Source organism: Aquila chrysaetos, chromosome 12, assembly GCF_900496995.4.
Source record: "Aquila chrysaetos chrysaetos chromosome 12, bAquChr1.4, whole genome shotgun sequence".
In the NCBI taxonomy this organism is placed as follows: Eukaryota; Metazoa; Chordata; class Aves; order Accipitriformes; family Accipitridae; genus Aquila; species Aquila chrysaetos.
This window is the reverse complement of record NC_044015.1, coordinates 8,287,489-8,306,294: the sequence shown is the minus strand read 5'-3', so window position 1 is coordinate 8,306,294 and position 18,806 is coordinate 8,287,489. Positions and strand designations below refer to the sequence as shown.

The 18,806-nt window shown below is 44.3% G+C and overlaps 2 protein-coding genes across 4 annotated transcripts in view; one reads left to right on the top strand and one right to left on the bottom strand.

Moving 5' to 3' along the window:
- Nucleotides 1-1,882, bottom strand: part of KIFAP3 (kinesin associated protein 3) — a 73,086-nt gene extending 71,204 nt beyond the window's left edge. For both annotated transcript variants that reach the window (XM_030032611.2, XM_041127902.1), the window contains exon 1: nucleotides 1,741-1,882. In XM_030032611.2, coding sequence (XP_029888471.1) covers nucleotides 1,741-1,772 — 32 coding nt within the window. In that variant the 5' untranslated portion in view covers nucleotides 1,773-1,882. The remainder of the gene's footprint in view (nucleotides 1-1,740) is intronic.
- Nucleotides 1,883-1,915: 33 nt separating this feature from the next.
- METTL11B (methyltransferase like 11B) overlaps nucleotides 1,916-18,806 on the top strand; it is a 64,642-nt gene continuing 47,751 nt past the window's right edge. The window contains exons 1-3 of one of the 2 annotated variants that reach the window (XM_030032613.1): nucleotides 1,916-2,210; nucleotides 3,776-3,869; nucleotides 5,058-5,135. In XM_030032613.1, coding sequence (XP_029888473.1) covers nucleotides 5,058-5,135 — 78 coding nt within the window. In that variant the 5' untranslated portion in view covers nucleotides 1,916-2,210; nucleotides 3,776-3,869. Of the gene's footprint in view, nucleotides 2,211-2,329; nucleotides 2,430-3,775; nucleotides 3,870-5,057; nucleotides 5,136-18,806 lie in introns of those variants that run through there. The other variant, XM_030032612.2, reaches the window with a different exon arrangement.

Sequence of the window (18,806 nt, the reverse complement as noted above, 5' to 3'; positions counted from 1 at the left end):
ACATAAGATGGCACAAACAGAACATGCAAGGCTAAAAATAGGCACTGGTCTAAAGTTAGAGCTATTTATTTAATTACAGTTTAATTACTTTAATTACAAATTTAATTTGATTTTTACCTGTTATTGCATTTATATGACAGAACTAATGTGCAAAGATTATCAAGAGGTTTTTTTTTTTCCCCCCACTGTTTCGAATTATGGGTCTTAATATGTGGCATACGAGGAGGGGAGAAAAAAAAAAAAAAAAAAAAAAAAAGGCAAAACCCAGATGGCCTAAACAGCAAGTTCTGCAAATGCTAATAACTGGAAAGGAAGTAAAAAAACCAACCCCCAAAAAAAGACCAGGAACTCCACAGAATTCTAGGCGCGATGGATAAAATCACCCGCATGGTAGGAGAAAGTGACACTGTTCACACATCACATCTCAACAGAGGCCTAGATGCCCTGACATCTTCTGGGATTGCTAGCACTTTTGCTCCAAAACAACTGATGGAGATCCAATAGTTGCCTACTCAGGCCCCATTCTTTAGGCTGACTGGTCTCACTGCTGAATAGACAGATAAAGGCTCCATTCATTCATCACATCTTTAACATCAAACCCAGATCACCAACTTTATACACCATGGTTACCTCTCCGGTCCATCCCAACTCCCAAACCATTTCATTCATCCTACCTCATTACCTGTCTCCCCGCAATCTGCCATTCCATGCTTTAACATCTCCTCCACATCAGTTTATCTCTCCCAGCTGCACCCTGAACCTGCCCTTACTGCCTAACATCCCCTCTCTGGTCCCCAGCCTGCTTGTTCCCCAAAGCAATCACCTGCCCCATCCCAACCCCTAATACCCACATGACCCCTCCCCTCCCCATTTCCTAATAGCACCTATTCTCCTGTCAACTTGCTGCCACCTCAGTGCCTCATCCCAAATGTACACCATAAAATGCCATCACAGCCATCCCCAAAACAGTACATCCCTCCAAACTACCACCTCCCCCCAACTAGTTACCACCAGCATGCCACCCATCCCATCTCTCAGCCTACCCTAAACCCACTTTATAACCTTCACTCATCCCTAACCCAGCCTCCCAGCCCCTGTCCAAGTCTCCTGCCCACCAGACTAGACAGCCACCCCCTAGCCTGCCTCAAATCTATCCCCCATTCCCAAACCACTCACCCCAAAGCCTCTCACCCATCTTCCTCCCCAACACCACGACCTCTAGCCATTTTCCAAACCAGCCACTCCTCAATCTCAATCCCTCCACCCACCTCATGACCTCCCCTCACAAAACGCTCTCCATTCTCACCTCCCCACTCATAACCTCCCATCCATCCCCAAGCCAGCCCCGACTACAACCTGCAACACCTCAGCCCCGCACCCCATCACGTCCCCACAAACCCTTCTTGCCCCCCTACCCCACAACTTCCCACTCAACCCCCACCGCAGGCTAAAACGCCTCAGCCCCACAGCCTCTGCTCCCTTGTACTCCCCCAAACCATAACCCCCCATCCACCCCCCCCAGCCTGCAACACCTGTCTCCCACCCCACAACCTCGCACACGCCACGCCACCCCTCACGACAACCTGCCGCGCCTCAGTCCCACAGCCCCACGCCCAGCCCCCACCACAACCTGCCCCGCCTCAGCCCCACGGCCCCCTTCCATCCACCCCCCAACCTGCCGCGCCTTGGCCCCACAACAGTCGTCTCCCCCCCCACACCCTGGCCAGCCTCCCCGGTTACCTCTTGAGGTACCGGGCGTCCTCGCCCTGCATGGCGGCGGGGCGGGGGGAGGGGGAGGAGGCCTCGGCAGGGCGCGGCCCCGCAGCGGTGCTGTTACCAGGGTGAGCGCCAGCCCCGCCCCGCGGGCTCTCAGCGCGCACGCGCCGCCGCCCTAGCCGCCGGCGGCGAGCGCGCATGCGCAGGGCGCGGCCTCTCCCCGCCGCCCGCCTGCGCCGGGTGCCGGCCTCGCGCGGCAGGGCGGGGCGGGTACGGCGCCCCCTGCAGGCGTGGCGGAAGGCGCCGTCCCGCCGGTCCCGGCCCGAGGCGTGAGGCGGTCTGCCCGCCCGGCGCTGCCTCCCCGCCCCGTCCCCGCCTTACTCGGAGGCCGGGGCACAAACGCTGCTGGCACCCATAGAGTCGTCGTGCCATGCTGTGCCGGGGGTCCCCTCTGGGTCCAATGGCCGGGCAATGGCCTCTGCTCACCGTGCTAGGTAGGCTCCCTGGGCCTAGGGCCCTCGCAGATGTGGGGGTGTAGCTGACCTCCCGGAGGGCTGGAGCTGCCCCACAAGCCTCGGCACCCCCGCGGGGCTGCTACCAACCCCCCCTGCTGCCTCAGGGTTTGCCCCCTCCTTCACAGGAGGGCTGGTGGGACATGAAGGCCTGCCGGCCCTGCGCGGGGCAGGCCGGACGAGGCTGGTCGTCCAACAAAGGTAATGGTGCTGAGGAAAGCCAGGGTCCAGGTGTGGGGCATGGCCCTAGGTCCTTGAGCCCTGCGGGAGTCAAGAAACAGTCCTGCCCTTACAGAGACATCCACCTGTTTCATACGTGGTACTTCAGGCAGCTGCATGTAGCGGGAATAAAGGGACTTTATATTCCTGGTTGCAGTATTTAGGGCAGGATTGAAGAGGGGCTGTTGTCATGGCCCATTATGGCCATCTGAGCTGTCACTTTTCCCCAGCACCAACTCTTAGCTGAGCCCAGCCTTAAGGCAGCCTTGGTCTGTAAGGTGTTTTGAAATACAATCTTTCTCTTGGGTCAGCAGTATTGTCGCTCACCCGCTGATGTGCAGGAGACGTGGGGGCAATAATGCTGTAACTCCAGCCTCAGCCAGGTGGCTGGAAATCCAAAATTGTGTTGGGATATGTTATATTGTACAGGCAGCACCTGAATCCTCTGTCACTTTGCCTTGCATCCCAGCCAGTCTAAAGAACAATGAAACAACATCTTATCCAAGAGGTGTCAGAAACCTTCTTAAGGGGCTGTAGTTTAACTAAAGTTTGTATCAGAGCAGCATCCAGTCCTGAATGGAGATTCCGCTGAGCTATTTGTTCTAATATCCAGGATACAGGTAAACCAGGCCCATCCCCAGCTGCCTAAGGTTCCTGGTGTTCATCTGGTTAGAAGGTAAATGGCTAACACATAGAACTAGAGGCAGCAGTGTCTTGTTGGCTTTTTGAACTCTCTCTGTACTTTCTCAAAATAGGATTTTAATTTCTGCTTGTATTTGTAAGATTCAATAAAACTGTTGTCTGGGATTTGCAGAGATTATTTATTTCAAGAGTTATTTGAGGAGTGTGGATTGTTGTTTGGGTTTCAGAATAAAAGGACAATACCACTTTGTAGCAACTCACAGCAGTTGCATGTAAGATGCGGGGCAGATCCATGCATGCGTTGTTTTCTGGAGTGCTCTTTGCTGGACTACAGCCCCATTGCATACAACTGAAATGGCTGTCTACCCAGAGTCATAGGGGTAATACAGAAATAAATAATAGTCAGGTACCTAAGGTTCTGTTTTTATTGTGGCAAAATATTAAGCATAAATACTTAATGTTTACTGATCCTATTGAACAACTAAAAATTTTTATGTTTTCATAATCTGTAACAAAGCAGCAAAAAATATTTTGTGGTATCTATACTGTGCCCTGCCTTTGTTTTAACAAAAAAAGGAAAAAGTAAGTACCCTGTGAAATATAAAGTGCTACCTTAGAGAAATGAATTTACAAAGCATTGCTAGAAGATAACACTTTTGTTATTATCCTTATTCTATTTATCGCAGTAATATTTTATATTAGTGACTGCCCTGAAGAAAAATGTATATATGACTACCTGATCAGAGCAACAGTTCTTTAGTAATTTCAGCAGATCTTCAGATAAGCATGAGCCAAATGTTAAACTCTGAAGTCATATAAATAAATAGTCTGATATTTCCTGAGTACTAAGTACCTGACAATCGCCATCTATTTCACTGAGAATTTGTTTTTTTAATCTGGTCACATATGTACAAATGGAGAATAGTTACACACACCTGTGAAAAAGTAGGTCAAAGATTACAAGATGAGAATGATACAAAAGAATGTGAAACCTGAAAAATATGAGAAAAGGATCATTTATTGCAGTTAAGTGTGTCATGGTGGCCGGGGTAAAATTGGCTGTTTGTCAGGGCCTGAAAGGACACCAAAGCCGGTCTCAACCTGACAGAGTCCAAATGAAAATACCTCAGCTTTGTAGCAATTGAGCCACAAGCAGTGCCAAGATCAGATAATTTTGTCTGTCAGTGACAACCAGTTGATGCTGGGTTTAGGAAACCACACGGTGCAAACACTAAAAACCTTGCATTGCACGGTAGATTCTTTTAAAATTAAATTGTAAAACAAATGCTCCCCGAGGTCTAGTTCTACAGCCTTTCCCTGAGCTGTTGATGTTTCTTTGCACAATTTTTTATATCCCATTTGTTATAGTGTGATGAGTTTTATGGCATTACCACAGGACCCTGGAGTTTCCCCTCACCTGCATATTAGAAGCATACAAAGGAGAAAGGAGGAGTACTATTTGTGGCAAAAAGGTGATCGAGTTGCAAAGAGAAGCTGGAATGTGCAGTATTTCTGGGTTTCTCCTTGTTTGTTTTGTTTGGGTGGTTTGGGGTTTTGTTTTTTTTTCTTCGAGCAGTTCTAAGAAATACTGTTCTAGAGTCAGAAGAAAAGATTTTTTTTTTAGTGAGGGAATATAAAGAAGAGTGGAAAAGAGCATGGGAGTTGCAGAGAAAAGGAAAATAGGAAAAGAAAGGTGGAGGAAGTTGCATGAAGAGAAGTTAGATGAGAGAGGAGTGAAGCAGGTGGATAAACAGAACAAGAAAGACAGAACTGGAGTGTTCTCAAATTGAATATATGGTAGAATAAGTGTACAAGAAATGGGAGACATTATTTTTGTGGAGTAAGTGTAGATGAAGAAATTAACATTTTTGTTCTTTGCATTAAAAAAGTGAAAACCCGTTTTAATGTCATTGAGGAAGCACACTTTTATGCAAAAAATTGAGATTCTTCTTCTTTTTTTTTCTTAAGATGTGGTTAGATGTTCCTAACCGGATAGACAGAATACAGTCTGTGACATCAGAGCAACACCAACCATACTGTCTCATGGTAACTTAGTTTTATTTCTTCCTATTTGTTCTCTTAGTATAAAACAAATTCATTATGACTGAAAAGTACTGATGCTAAGCCTGATTTTGAAGGCAAAGAAGATGTTTCTGTTGTCTTCAATGAGCTTTATTTGGGCCTTTGGTGTATAATCATGAGACTGCATGTTGAAAATGCCTTGGGGTCTGATTTCTTCAAAGTTTTGCTGAATCCTACACAGATTTTTTTACATCATTGTGAAAAAAAATTCAAACAAAATAGCCAACATTGCTTTTCTATAGCAAATGGAATTGTTAAAATGTAATAGATTAATTTGTGTCTTGCGGAATTAAGAAACCAAAGCAACCCTGAGATTTGTAATCTCTCTATCCAAGATTGCATCTTGCTCTCACATAGAAAGAATGTGGGTGGATTTCAGGGGAAAAATAGTGAATACGGGATATTATCCTAGACCTTGTAAAAATGACCTATGTATAAAACTCCTTAAGGCCTTTTATTAGCTAAAATGAAGTACAGCAATCTGAAAGGATGACTTTCAGAGAAACATTTTAAGTGATCAGACTATGCTGCTCGGTGGGGGACGGAGATGATGTTGTTCTGATGTGCTGTCACATAGTAAGTGATTGAACTATGGAGGTAATAAACCCTGGGCTTAAAAGTTTATATTGGAAGGAAGAAGTGAGACGAGGCAAAGCAAAATCTGATATGCAAAGGGAAAGTCTGGCTTAACTCTTCTGGATGAAATTAATGTTGGGACACAGATCAAGGTGATTCTTGAATGCCTTTTTGATCAGCAGTGACAGGGACATCTGCGCAAGAGAAGGGTGTTTTCAGTATGACACATGATCGTGCTGGTAAATACTGGGTGCTCTTGTTATCCTTGAACACGAGACTTCACAAAATGGAAACAGGAGTCTCTATGGAGAGCTTGATTTGTATTTCATAGTATATCTAATTCAACAGTGACCTAAGTAAATGCATCAATTTGTGGCTCATTTAAACCAGTGAAGAAAATTAGCTGTAGGTTTTCATTGTTTCAGATGTAGAAAGAAAAATTTAAAGATGTGAAAAGAAGCAGACCTCTTTGTAGAGAAACAGAGCTTTCTTTTAACTAGACATTATAGAGCAAAGGGTATACTGTTTTCTCCCTTGGCTTATTCAAATCAGAATTGCTTACTTCCATGAAAGTGATCTTGTTTGATGGCTGTGTATGCTTGTTCACTTGGCTGAGTGAGTATATCCAGCTGGTGGTAAACTGACCTCTGCCATCTTGTGCCTCAGTGCTCCTCAACAGCTGGAGTGTTGTAAACTCTGTGTGTGCAGACTTGTGCAAGCCTGCAAGGCAGGAATACAGTACCCAAGCTCAGCTGCAGCTGGTGATGTGGCAAAGCAACCGTCTATGTAGACTTTCAGTGCCTGACTTGAGATTTGAGGGTTGCTACTTATGGAAAAAATACCAGTTTACTCATGTTCTAAGTAAGGCTGATCTAAGAAGTGTTGGAAGATATAAAATGTACCATAATGGTGGCATATTACCTTTTTTTTTCCTTAAGGGATCAAACCTTTAAGAGGGAACTTTGCTGTGAGGAACACAGAACAGCATGTTTTATATTTTCATAGAATTACAGAATCATTTAGGTTGGAAAAGACCTTTAAGATCATCGAGTCCAACTGTAAACATAACACTGCTAAGTCCACCACTAAACCATGTCCCTAAGTGCCACATCTACACATCAGTATGTTCTCTGTGTGTATGTTCAGTATGCATGGTGCACTAGAATGTGTGTATTTCATTTCTGCTTATTTTCTGACAAACAACTTGAAATGCAGTATCCCTATCCAAAGAGCCCATGATGTGCTTTCAGTTTGGGTTAATTTTAATTGGACTAAGGAAAACATAGAAAGATTAAATATAAAAGTGTCCATACAAGAGTGAGCAGATGGCCTCTCTCTGCCAATATCACCTTGTGGGCCCCAGTGACAGTGATGGGGATTTCTTGTGCAAAATCCTCGTTCTGCTGAACTCAATGAGGGTTTTACCATTGACCCCGATGGGGACAGAATTTCACCTCTTAATGTTTATTAGATGCAGCAGGCAGAAAGCAGACTCATAGCTATAAAGGCTATGACATTTTATGGTTCTGACTCTGCAACCACTCAAGCACATGCTTAATTTTGCCACAGTAATAAAGTTAAGCGCCAGCTTAAGTGTTTTCAAGAAGGGGTCTCCTTTACACTTGAACAAGTCTATATTTGATCATAAATCAGGAATTCCCCCTCTTCCTCATCCCTCCCCTCCAAAAGAAAAGGATTCTGCATGTGATCATCAAATTCTTTCCACTTTGTTCAAAATAGTTGCCATTTTTGTCAGTTTTTGTCAAAAAAATCAAAGGGAGAGTAAGGAATGAGTACCTCGGCTGGAGTGGTGTTGCTCAGGTGACATTTGACTTAAGGCAAGTTACTCATTTCAAACAGATTCAAGACACCAGATATCTCAGACAATGGCTATTTCCTTAGAAAAAGTGAAGATTTTGCACAACACCTTACAGCCAAAATCTTTTTCATTAAGTTTTTGAACTACCCTGGGCAACACTAGCCTTGTTCTTCATATCAGGGCAAGTCCTGCTTGTTTTGCAGACAGCAGTATTTGTTTCCACTTAGTTTTAACCAAAGCACATGAGAAGCGTAGCAGAGTGGAAGCACAAGGAGAGGCATTTAAGCTAGATGAATTCAGACCTAAAATCAAGCATAAAATTTTAGTGGGGTAACACTTAACGAGTGGAATAACTTACCTTACGATTTATGACTGGATGCTTCCCCATTATTACCAGTCTTTATGTCAGGAGTAGATGCCTTTGTGAAACAAATGCTCCAGCTTACACAGACTCATAGGTTCACAGCAAATTGTGCTGAAGCAACCTCTTTCAGTCTATCCCCCTGCCACAAGCCAAGTAATTTGTACCCATATTATCCCTATCACTAATACAATCTTCAGTGATGTGCATTATAGTCTTCCTGGGAAATCTGTTCCAGGACTGAATTGCTGTTATTGCAAAAAAACCATTCTTTTTTTGTATCAAAGCTACTCAGTCAGCCCATGTTTTTCTTGAAGACCCATGCCCAAACCTGGGTACAGTGCTTCAGCTGAAGTCTTTCCAGTGCTGAATAGGTAAGAAGGATGACTTCATATTGTTTATGGTGATGAAGTAGTCCTTCCTCTTGGTAGTGATAAGGCTGGTCTTGATGCAGGGATCAATGGATGGGGGTCTTCGGTGTGTATTATACTGAAGGGCCAACTAGATGGTCATGGAAGTCCCTCCTGGTTTTAAATCTAAGAAAGAGAATGGGTGATGAGCATGCAGTAAATTCTTTCACAGGTTCTGTTCTTCTGCTAATTTATTTTATTTACATTTCGGTTGATAATAATAGAGGAAGTAGTCCACTGGATAGGGGGGCTGTTGAGTCAGTTTTAGACTCATCAGGAACCCAAGCAGGTGCTGTACTTCTGTTTGATTTAGTGCACTTGCCCCTTCACCCTACTTGGTCTTCCCAGAACTATATGTGGCAACATGGCTGGGGTGGAAACTGGAAGAATGTATACAACAGAGAGAGTTGTAAGAAAAAAATGCAACTTATGTGACAGTCAGCTGGGAGCAGATGACAAGAAGGATGCAGAGAGTGAAGGTTCATCATGGGGGCTGTGGCTGCCTTTCCCTCACAGTTAGGAGAGCCTTAAGGCTGCACCTGCTTGCTGCCTGGACCCCACCTCATACTCCACCTAGGCCATCAGTTCTGGGTGGAATGACATCAGGCAAGATATCTTTCCCTGAGGAGCTTTCCAGAATGTCTCTGATGAGTGGATGTGACTTGCAGGCAGCCTGAGCTCTGCAGCAGTGTGCATTCCAGGTGCTGTCCTAGCCAACTCAGCACAGAAATAGCCAGAGGGATTGCTGGTTGTGAAACATAGTGAAGGAACGGCAGGAGAGTCTATGGGGTGCCTGGAAGGGACTGTGTCAGAAAAGGAAGGTGATGGTGTTCAAAACAAGGTGTATGGGGGGCAACAGGAGACCTGAGAGGTGGAAGGGAACATGGGGTGAAGGATATTTCTTCATCCTCCCAGCTGGACTTTCCAGCAGCCTGGAAAGCACTGGGGAAGGAAGGATCAGGAGCTGGTCTGGCCGGCCCATGGGTAAGAAAATACGAGAGCCCAGGAGTTCAGCTCTGGTAATTACTGTTTCTCATGAGCTTCTGGGTTACAATAATGGAAGTTTTACAATGCTGTTGAGCTGTGTGTTGAAAAAACAATCCTTCAGCTTTCAACTAATTTAGTTACCATCTGTAAGCTGTTTAGGTAATTCCCCTCATTTTCTTTCCCCATTCATTCACTTTCGCCATTTAATTTTGCTATGTATGCCTTTTCTTCATTACACCTCCTACATATGCATCTGTATGGGCACAAAATAGCACAGAGGTGTGTAACTCAGGATTTCTCATAGAACTGGAAATCACAGTTGTCACTGATGTGCTTTGTGGGCAGACAACCATGATGCTAGATTACTGTAGCCCATCCACCGACTGTAGGCATTTTGCTGTGGGGACCTGTGGTCTGTTCTTCACACCAGTGTACTTTAGACAGACACAGAAAGTGCAGAATACATAAATAAAAAGTGGTTCATCCCACAAAACTCCAACATTGGTGTTTGTGTAGGTGTCAGTTTTATTTTGTGCCTTCTGTACAAAACTCAATTTGCTGTTGGATTTCAGATTTCAAAGTTAACATATTAAAGTTGTCCTTAGTTCACCCAGCTCCAGCTAACTATTGCATCTCATATGATTCATAAGATTTCCCTGGAACCCAGGGGCATATCAGTTGTCATGGCAAGGCACAGCGAGGTGAGTTAATTAGTAGCATTCCAACATATCCTGGGCTTTATTGGCTAGTAGTGAAGAATCCCAGAAGAAGTAAAGCACTGTAATTGTGCCAGATCCATCCTGTGTTTCCTATAGTTTTGTTCTTGAATTTTTTTCATATATATTATATTGTCTCGATGCCAGTGCTCATGGTCCCTGAAATTAAAAGCATTCCTCATAAAGGGGATTATGAGATTAAAAATATTGCTCATAAAGAACACGTTGATCCTCACTGGGAGGATGATAGACGTAAAAACATCAAATTACCAATGTCACCAAATAAAACTAATTTAGGAGATAACAGTGCATTTTTAAAGAAATAGTGGGGATGTGTTAGATTTACAAACTGTAAGAACTTCCCTTCCCAGTATGCTCATTCTTCATTTATCATTTTATAATAAGAAAACCCCTTAAACTTAAGTTAGTCTCATACAAATGTCACTTGCTAGCTTTCTTGCTAATCCAGAGGAAATATTATCCTAGTGGTCCCTGAGGTCCAATGTCTAGGTGTTGGATACATGATAAACTTACTTGAAGCTTTCTTAGTGAGATATAGTCCTCTGGAGACAGCTGTGGATTTAATTTTTCAAGCTTTAGTACAACCTAACCCCTTAAAAATAAGATTTAAGTTTCCCTTGTCAGGTCACTTAAGAGTTTCTTCTTTTATTTTACTCTTTTTTTTTCCTCCTCTGCTACTTGCCCAGACTTCTAATCCCCAGCCTCTGGAGGAAACATTTAACCATCTCAAACTTCTCATGTCTTGATTATTTTTTGGTTCCAAAGGACAACACACATACATTTGGCTTTTGAATGGTTCTAGTCTGAGAGCCCAGATAGAAAGTGTTGATGCAAAGCAAATAGTTTATAGTCCTTATCATTTAGGTTTCTACTTTCAGTTCTGAACAAAGGTGGTTTTTGCAAATTCTGAGCCACTCCTCTGTGTAAGAGCAGTATTTCACAAGAATAGGTGTGTTTATAGTCTCTGCAATCCATGTTCCTGTGTTTATGCTGTCCAGGAGTTGGGCTTAATCTAATTTTCTTGCCCCTTGATACTTACCACTTAGTTTTCCAGAAACTGAGTTTAATGTTCCAAGGCATGCACAGGATTTAACTGCATAGTTCCTGGTATTGTGAAACTCCATACAACTCAGTTAGGGATGAAGGCTATCCAACCCAGCAATGTCACAGATACACTGTAATTGAAATGCAGGGGGTAATATACTCATGATACTTTTACTGATCCACTGAAAATGCTGCTTACAGCTCCTGACCCCCTCTAATTTCCCTGGTGTACACACACCTCTGGCTTCTGCCAGACCGTTCCTTCTCAGGAGCTAAAGGTGGAAGAGGTCTTCCTAGGTCACTTGTCAGATTTGTTTCCTACAGTCAACTTTTCTTTTTTCCTTTCAGCTTGTTTTCCTTTGGCTTATGCAGGAAATTAGTTTTATCTTGCCTTGCCTATCCATGCATTAATCAGGTCTCTTCTTCCTCCCTCTAATAACTTCATGACATGTTGGCCAAATGCAATCACCATTGAAAGATGTGCATAGAGTTTGAAAGTTAATTAAATTTCTAGAGGTTTGTGTGCTCTGGCTGCCAGGTAGATGAGAGAGACCCATGATAGGGACTGCGCTGAGGGAGAGTTAAGCAGAGTTCAGCTTTTTGGCAGCAGCGAAGGAAGGGTCAGTCACTGTGCACACTAGCCAGACAGACAGCACAGATGAATAGGCTGGCCAAGCTGTCCTGGAGCAGCTCCAGACTGGCTGCAGCACAGGCAGTTTCTTGTCCACAGTGGATCTTTCACGATAGATGGCAAGTGAGAGGAGGTGTGGGGCTTATTTGAGGTAGAAGTAGTGAGACGCAAATCTAAAAGAAACTAAGTGTCCTGTTGCTCTATGGCTTACAGAACACCACATTTTCCAGTCTAGTTTTAACTGCCCTAACAAAAACGATGTTCTTGACCACTGCTATGAAATGTGCTGCTGTACCAGATCAGGGAAATGCCAATCTGGTGTTTGCCATCCTAGCCAACAGCAGGGAGGGGTCCAAAGAGCTCCAGATCTGAAAGCCTGGATCTTTACATCTCAGCCTCTTTAATAAGAGAGGCATATTGCAGAAGGTTAAATGATCTCTCTAACCTGTGGTCTGCCTACATCACTTCTTTCTACAGATCTGTTGTTATCCATTGCACTCTCTACTTCCTCAGGTTGGAGTTTCTGTTTTGTCATCATGTTTACACTCCAGAGAAAGGCTGTCCCCTCCTGACATCGCCACTCTCATGTCACATCACTAGTGTGTGCCCTGGTATGCCCAGGATGGGGGCCTTTGTGCCTGGGCCTTCTAAGAGTTCAGGAAAATACCTGATCTGATTCTCTGCAGGAGCAGCATGTAAGTGCTAAGAACCAGCCAAAGCACATTTCCTAGCTAATGGGTTTAGACTGCTTCCCTAGGCATTGCTGCTGTTTGCTGTCAGAGACAAGATAACTGGGCAGGATGCTTTTTGGTCTGAGCAGACAGGTCAGTCACATGCCTTAGGTAGGAAGGGTCCAGCTGAGAGGACATGGAAAGGCATGGTTTTCTGGCAGTGTTGTGTGCAGAAGGAGCTTTGATGGAATTGAAAATAAAGCCTTGAGAGACTTTTTACCAAAGCATTTCTGGCAGTTGCGTGCCAGAGCTGAAAGACATTAAGACTAACTTATCTCCCACTTGCCCAGTTCTCCCACAGGCTTTTCTGTATTGCTTTTTGTGCTGTTTCCTGAGTGTGCAACATCCTCTTTTTCCTGGCTCACCAAACCACTATCCCCTCCGGTCACTCCTTAAAACTCTCAATGGCTGAGACAGCCAGTCTCCAGACCCCCTTCCTCCTTGGTTAAAGAGCTGTGCCTGCATTCTTAAACACGGAGCTATGGGGGAATATGAACTATGCACACATGCACGCACAACGCTACAGCTAACTTGATCCTGCATTTTCCAAAACCCACAAACCCTGCCACTCAGCCAGAAGGAGATTTTTGTTAGCTTTCACCTAGAAAAGGAGCTTTATCATGCGCTTGAGCCAACAGAGGGCAATATATGCAAAATTCAATATTGAGAAGAAATGCTTTTAAAATACAACTCTAAGCAGCCCAGCCCTTACTGTATCTGGAGTCACATATCACAGTGAAAGGCGGCATTCCACGCTGGACCTAAAACCTTCTCAGGCTCCATCAATTAAACCACCACATATGGGGTGGAAGAGACTCAGCAAGGAACTCTCACTAGGGTTCAATGAAAACCAGATGTTGTGGGCACAGCTGTCATGCTTCTTATCAAGAACAACAGAACAGCCCCTGCTGCAGTTTCATCAGGAGCCCTGCCCTTCCTTCCTTTCAGCCCCGGCACTACTGAGAGTCACTAACGAGAACCAAGTAAAATCCTCATAGCCAAAGCATGCAGGAGTCCTCCCCAAATATCGCTATTTACGTTAGCATACTGTTTATGGATCTCCAAATCAGGGTCCCGCTGTGACTGTCGAAGTGCTTGAGACATGATGAGACAGGCTCCCACTCCTACCTAAGAGTGGCTTCACTCACTCCCTTAAAAATGTAATTTAGTGTTGGCTCCAGAGCTAGAAGGATTAGAGGGAAAGAACTGTGTATTCCCTCCATAGGGATAAAGCTCTGGCCAATTTCATTTACATGAATTATAATGTATTTACCCATAGGGCTCACATGCTGTGTTTTGTTGCTTTAGATGGAATTCCAGATTGCTAAATTCCAATTGTATAAATGATAACAGATTGCTGCTGTGACTGCACCCATGAAAGCGCACGGGAATTGTGCAGGATATGCCCTGAAGGACATGAGTCATCCTGACCTATAGGCAGTGAACTCTGCTTTAGAAATGTGGTTCAAAGCAAGGGTTTCTCATGAGAGATCAGAAGTCCTATGCCAAGGTTGGGTCTTTGCCCAAGGACCTGTTTTGCTCTGCATTTCCTTGGGTCCTTTTGCCACAGAGTGATTTTGCAAGACCAACTAGTCTACTGGTGACAGCAACATTATTGTTGTTCGCACTTGTAAATGATATGCTGAAACCAAATTTACCTAAATTTAATTACAAATAAAGAAGTAGAAGAAGGGAAATAGCCCTGCAAACAAAACAAAACATTTTGTTTGGCCTGACACAGAAATTTTTTTTCGGGTGAGAAAAGAGAAATATTTCAGTTCCTCGTCAACCCAAAACCACTATTTTTTCTCAATTCCTTACTCAACTCAAAACCAAATTATTTTCACAGTGATACTTCTGAAGACTGCTGAGTCCAATTGGACCCATGAGCGGAGTTTAGGTGGGTGAGGATTATGGCTAAGAGTTCTGGACTTGAAGTCAGACAATTAGTGCATCCCTTGTCATATTACTATTTCGCAGCCTGACACCCAGACACTGGTGTACACAGTTGCTCTGAATAAGCCACTGAAGCTGCAGTCAGAATAATACAGGCAGTTGCTTTTCTAGCTGCAGCAAAGTCAGTTGTAAAGGTTACCACCTGGCATCCAACCTGCAGCTGTTCTTCACTGCCCTCGTAACGGCACGTGTGCTCTCTGCCTGTGCCTCTTCTATCAACATGATCCTGTGGTTTTCAGGAACTTTTAAAAACTTGTTGTCAAAGATAAAACAAAAATCACTTGCTTTAAACACATCTATTCCTGACAGCATATGCCAGGCGTGAGCGTGAGGGAGAAGAATTAATATAGAGGCCTTTTAAGATAAGGAGACATCTTGCAGCAATCCTGATGGCTTGTCTGTGTGGAAATCGGATTGCATGCCAGGTGTTTTGTAAGCAGAACACAGTAATTTAAAGGCAAAATTGACCCTTTGTGACCTGTATGATATGTGGAGCTAGTGCACATGTTTTTCTCTTCTGTTCAGCTGATGTGTTTCAGAAGTAGTGTGTACAGCTCTGATCTGCAGAGACAGGTAGTTACCTACTAATATAAGTCCAACTTCTCTTTAAATACCCTGATGCTCCAACAAACAGATCTGCCTTGGATCTTACAGTGACTCATCATAAGCCATCTGATACCTTATTTTAAACCTGCTACTCTCAGGCAGAGATCAGCTGCAGGTATTTTAACAAGAAGCCACTCTAGCTGATCCTTCATTTTAATCTGTGATAAACCTGATGTCCTAGAACTGCCTGATGTCATGGGGAGGAAGAAGACAACACATGGAAGAACTATTTGTTTACCCACATAAATACAAACACATTCTTATTTTAGACAAGAAGCTGTTCGAGGCAATGACTGTCATGCATTGTGGCTGTGTCTGCTGTTATTTTAGTGTAGGGCTTCAGTGTATTCAGAGGTCCAGATTCTCCAGTGTCCCTACTACCAACAAAAAAAGCTGGCTAGTGGGCTTCAACTTCAGAAAGAGCCAAATGGCCATTTGGGAAAGGAAACTAAAGTTGAGAAGTGGGTTTACTCACTTTTCAGCAGTGATCCTACAAGTAATGTAGGTGCCATTGTGTCCATACTCAAGACCCACACTTCTTGTTAATGGAGATGGTAGGGGATATAATAGTGGTTGAATTGTTTGCAGCTTCTGGGTAGACCAATACTACTCCTGTTCAGAATATGAGGTTAGGAGACAGCGTGAAGCAGTTGTGAGTTGTTCTTAGAAGCCATTAAGATGCTGCTGTTGACAAAGAGGCAGAGAATACAACATCCACTTTTGGAAAAAAAGTGTTATTTCTGTGGCCTTTTTCAGGGACTTCTGGGCACAAATCTATGTTTCTGCCTAACATTTGACTGCAATAGGAAGTGCTTTGCAAGTGCTTTAAAAGGCTTGATGCTGTTGTGATTCACCTACTTAGCTGCACTAGTATCTGAGGACTGAGTGTGTGTTCACGGTAACTCTTAGATTATAGAGCTGTTTGGAACAGGGACTTAGTCTTGATCACATGCAAATAGAATGAAGTAGTGTTTATGCAGCCTTCTGTAGATCTTCACTCTTTTTGTATGAGGCGGGACTACTCTGAGTCAAACCCACCACTAATTTATCAAAAAGAGTTATAACCAACATTCAGCATGAAAAACTAATCCTGTGAACTCTTGTTTCTGACACATTTGTGTTGGATGGTTGAGGATGGTAGGTTGGAAAGAGAGGTGCAGATGTACCCATGCCTGTCCCTCCTTATGGGTTTTATGGTATCTCAGAAGAGCAAAACTCACTTTGCTGAGTGACACCAGGATGAAACCTGTCTCTCTACCCCATCTACTGTTTTGATGCAAGCTTTGAAGTAGTTCTTGGATTTGTTTGAGATAGATAGGTTTAAATGTTGTTTGGTGATGGGGTAATAAAAGTCATAGACAGAGATATACACAACATGATTGCACATACCTTTTTTCCTAAGGAAGGTGGGCTAGGAGTATGTTATGAGAAGATCACTAGCAGGGCATTAAAATGACAGGGAGTGACTGTGAAATATGCCCTGTTTCCCGTGTGTATGTATTCACTGTTGTAATTGGCCAGATTCTCAGAGGGTGTAAATTGAGAGAGCTTCACTGGAGTTAACAGTCGCTGGGACACTTTGTAGGCACCAGGGAACCCAAATGTGCTGCTCCAAAGAGAGAGTTAAGCCCCACTTGTGCGTAGAAGGCCGGAGAAACACTGCCCTTTTCTGCCTTTGCAAGTCACATCCTTTTAGCAATTGTAAAAGCCCAGGCCCCTGGGGACCTCATGAGTGTCAAAGCCATGGGGACCCCTGGGGCTGCGGTCCCAGCACCCTCCACAGTGCTGTCCCAGCATTTAACTCCACTAGGGCACGTCAGAGCTTAGGTTTCATGCTTGAAGTTGCTGCTGTCTCTAAGCAGAGGGGTCACTTTGCCACACAATGGGCATTGCCAAAACTACAGCCATGACAAATGTGAAACATGGTATCAAATGCGGAACAGGTGGGCTCTGAGTTCCCAGGGATGCCTTTTGTCGGTGACAAAGTGAGCTTGTGCAACATCTTTCCAAAGCATTAACATGCTGTCTTGACACATCTGCTCCTGGCGCGCTAACTGGCAGGTGGCTGAAAATAGATAAGCAAAGAGAAAGGGCCAAATTTATGAGAAAACTAAGACATACCCCAGGATTGTGTCTGGGCTCAGATATTTCAAAACTAGTTGGAGAGAGCCTGGTGTTTCTCTGACAGATACACAACCAGGAAGAAATTTGAGGCTGACCTATTTCAAGGGTTGGCTGAAATTTTTAAGGCTGTGTGAAGAACATCGCCCTCTGTTCAAGGAAGGGCTCAGACTTCAGTGCAGTGGCACTACAGCTGATCTAACCACTGCCATGACCCCACTCTCCCCACCCCATCTTCAGCTGCACATTTCTGTCTCCCTTCTTGCACTTATCTGGCAATTGTAAGCTCTGCATTGAGCTGGTTCATGGTGCTGACCAGGCAGAAAAAGCCAGCTGATGTAGCAAGCTGAAACGGCTCAGCAGCGATTCCAACAACAGGAATGCATGAGCAGGGAGGGGTGGGAGCATAGAAACATATCTTCCAGTACTTAGATTACCTTTGGCTGTCATGGAACCCCCTCCAGCACACCTTGTTGACAGGACAGAGGGAGGAGGTCTGCGTTATTGGTAAGGCCACTGTGTATTGTGGCTGTATGGCTACCTCCTCCACACCACCATCTCAGGTGGCTGTTCCAGCCTCCATATTGTAGCACATGACAAATTCCTCTGTGTCAGCGGTGGGCTGGATTGGGGAACTGATCCCACTGGGAAGAAAAATAAGTATATTTTTCTGAATAAGATTTATTCACTGATCTGTTCACCAGTGTGTTTGCATGATCATGTAGGCTGGAACAGCTTGGGGAGCAGCGTGCCAGTGCAGTCAGGTGAGAATGAGTAGTACAGGATGGTAGTTGCGGAAACAAGAAAGGCAGTAATACCCAGGGATGGTTTTGCCCCTAAATACTTTTAATAAGTACGATGAAAGTAGAGATACAGAGATTGACTGCTCCAAGGAAGCGAGTCATGTTGGAAAATATGCTTTAACTGATGCATTGCTAAAAGCTGCTTAGCATCATCTGTAGCCGAATTACTAGCAATTTTCCTTGGTGGAGGCTAGGTCTTCTTTGTTGTGCTCTCAGAAGCTTGATAGATATTTGTTGGGAGTTGCAGTACTGCTCAGGACATACGGCAGCCCTTTCGTATTAGAAACATCCAACTTTCTGATCATGTGTTGCTGCCTTAGAGCGTGCTTACACTGCAGACAGCTGGAATAAACAGCTTGAAAAGCAGAAACCCTCATGGGCACAATGTGTGGAGGTCAGTGCAGTCAGTACAAAGCCCCCATCCCCTTTCTGGGTACCTTTGCAACTCAGGAGGCTTGAAGCTGTACCACACCAAGTACCTGAACTACCAAGAGGCAAATAAGGTTTTGAAGCAATACCTGTCTTTCCTTGTCCCTTGAGGGCCTGATCCTCCTCTGGGATGGGACATACTTAGGATGTACAGCCTCCTTCAGCAGCTTAGCATTCCCATCCCAGAAGCACTTCAGCTTCTCACCCTGCTCCCCCTCTTCTAGAATTTTGCCCACTGTAGTGGCCTGAACCTCCTTCTCTTTTCCAGCCAATATATTTATCCAAGTTTGTTAATGGGCAGTTTATCTCCTTTTGTTCTTCTGTGCATTTTGTTAGCGAAAGGAAAAAGCTCTTACTGTTCCCTGGCTTTACCATTCCTGTGTTCCCAGACAGCAGTTTCTTCCAGCTAGCTTCTGCTGATGAG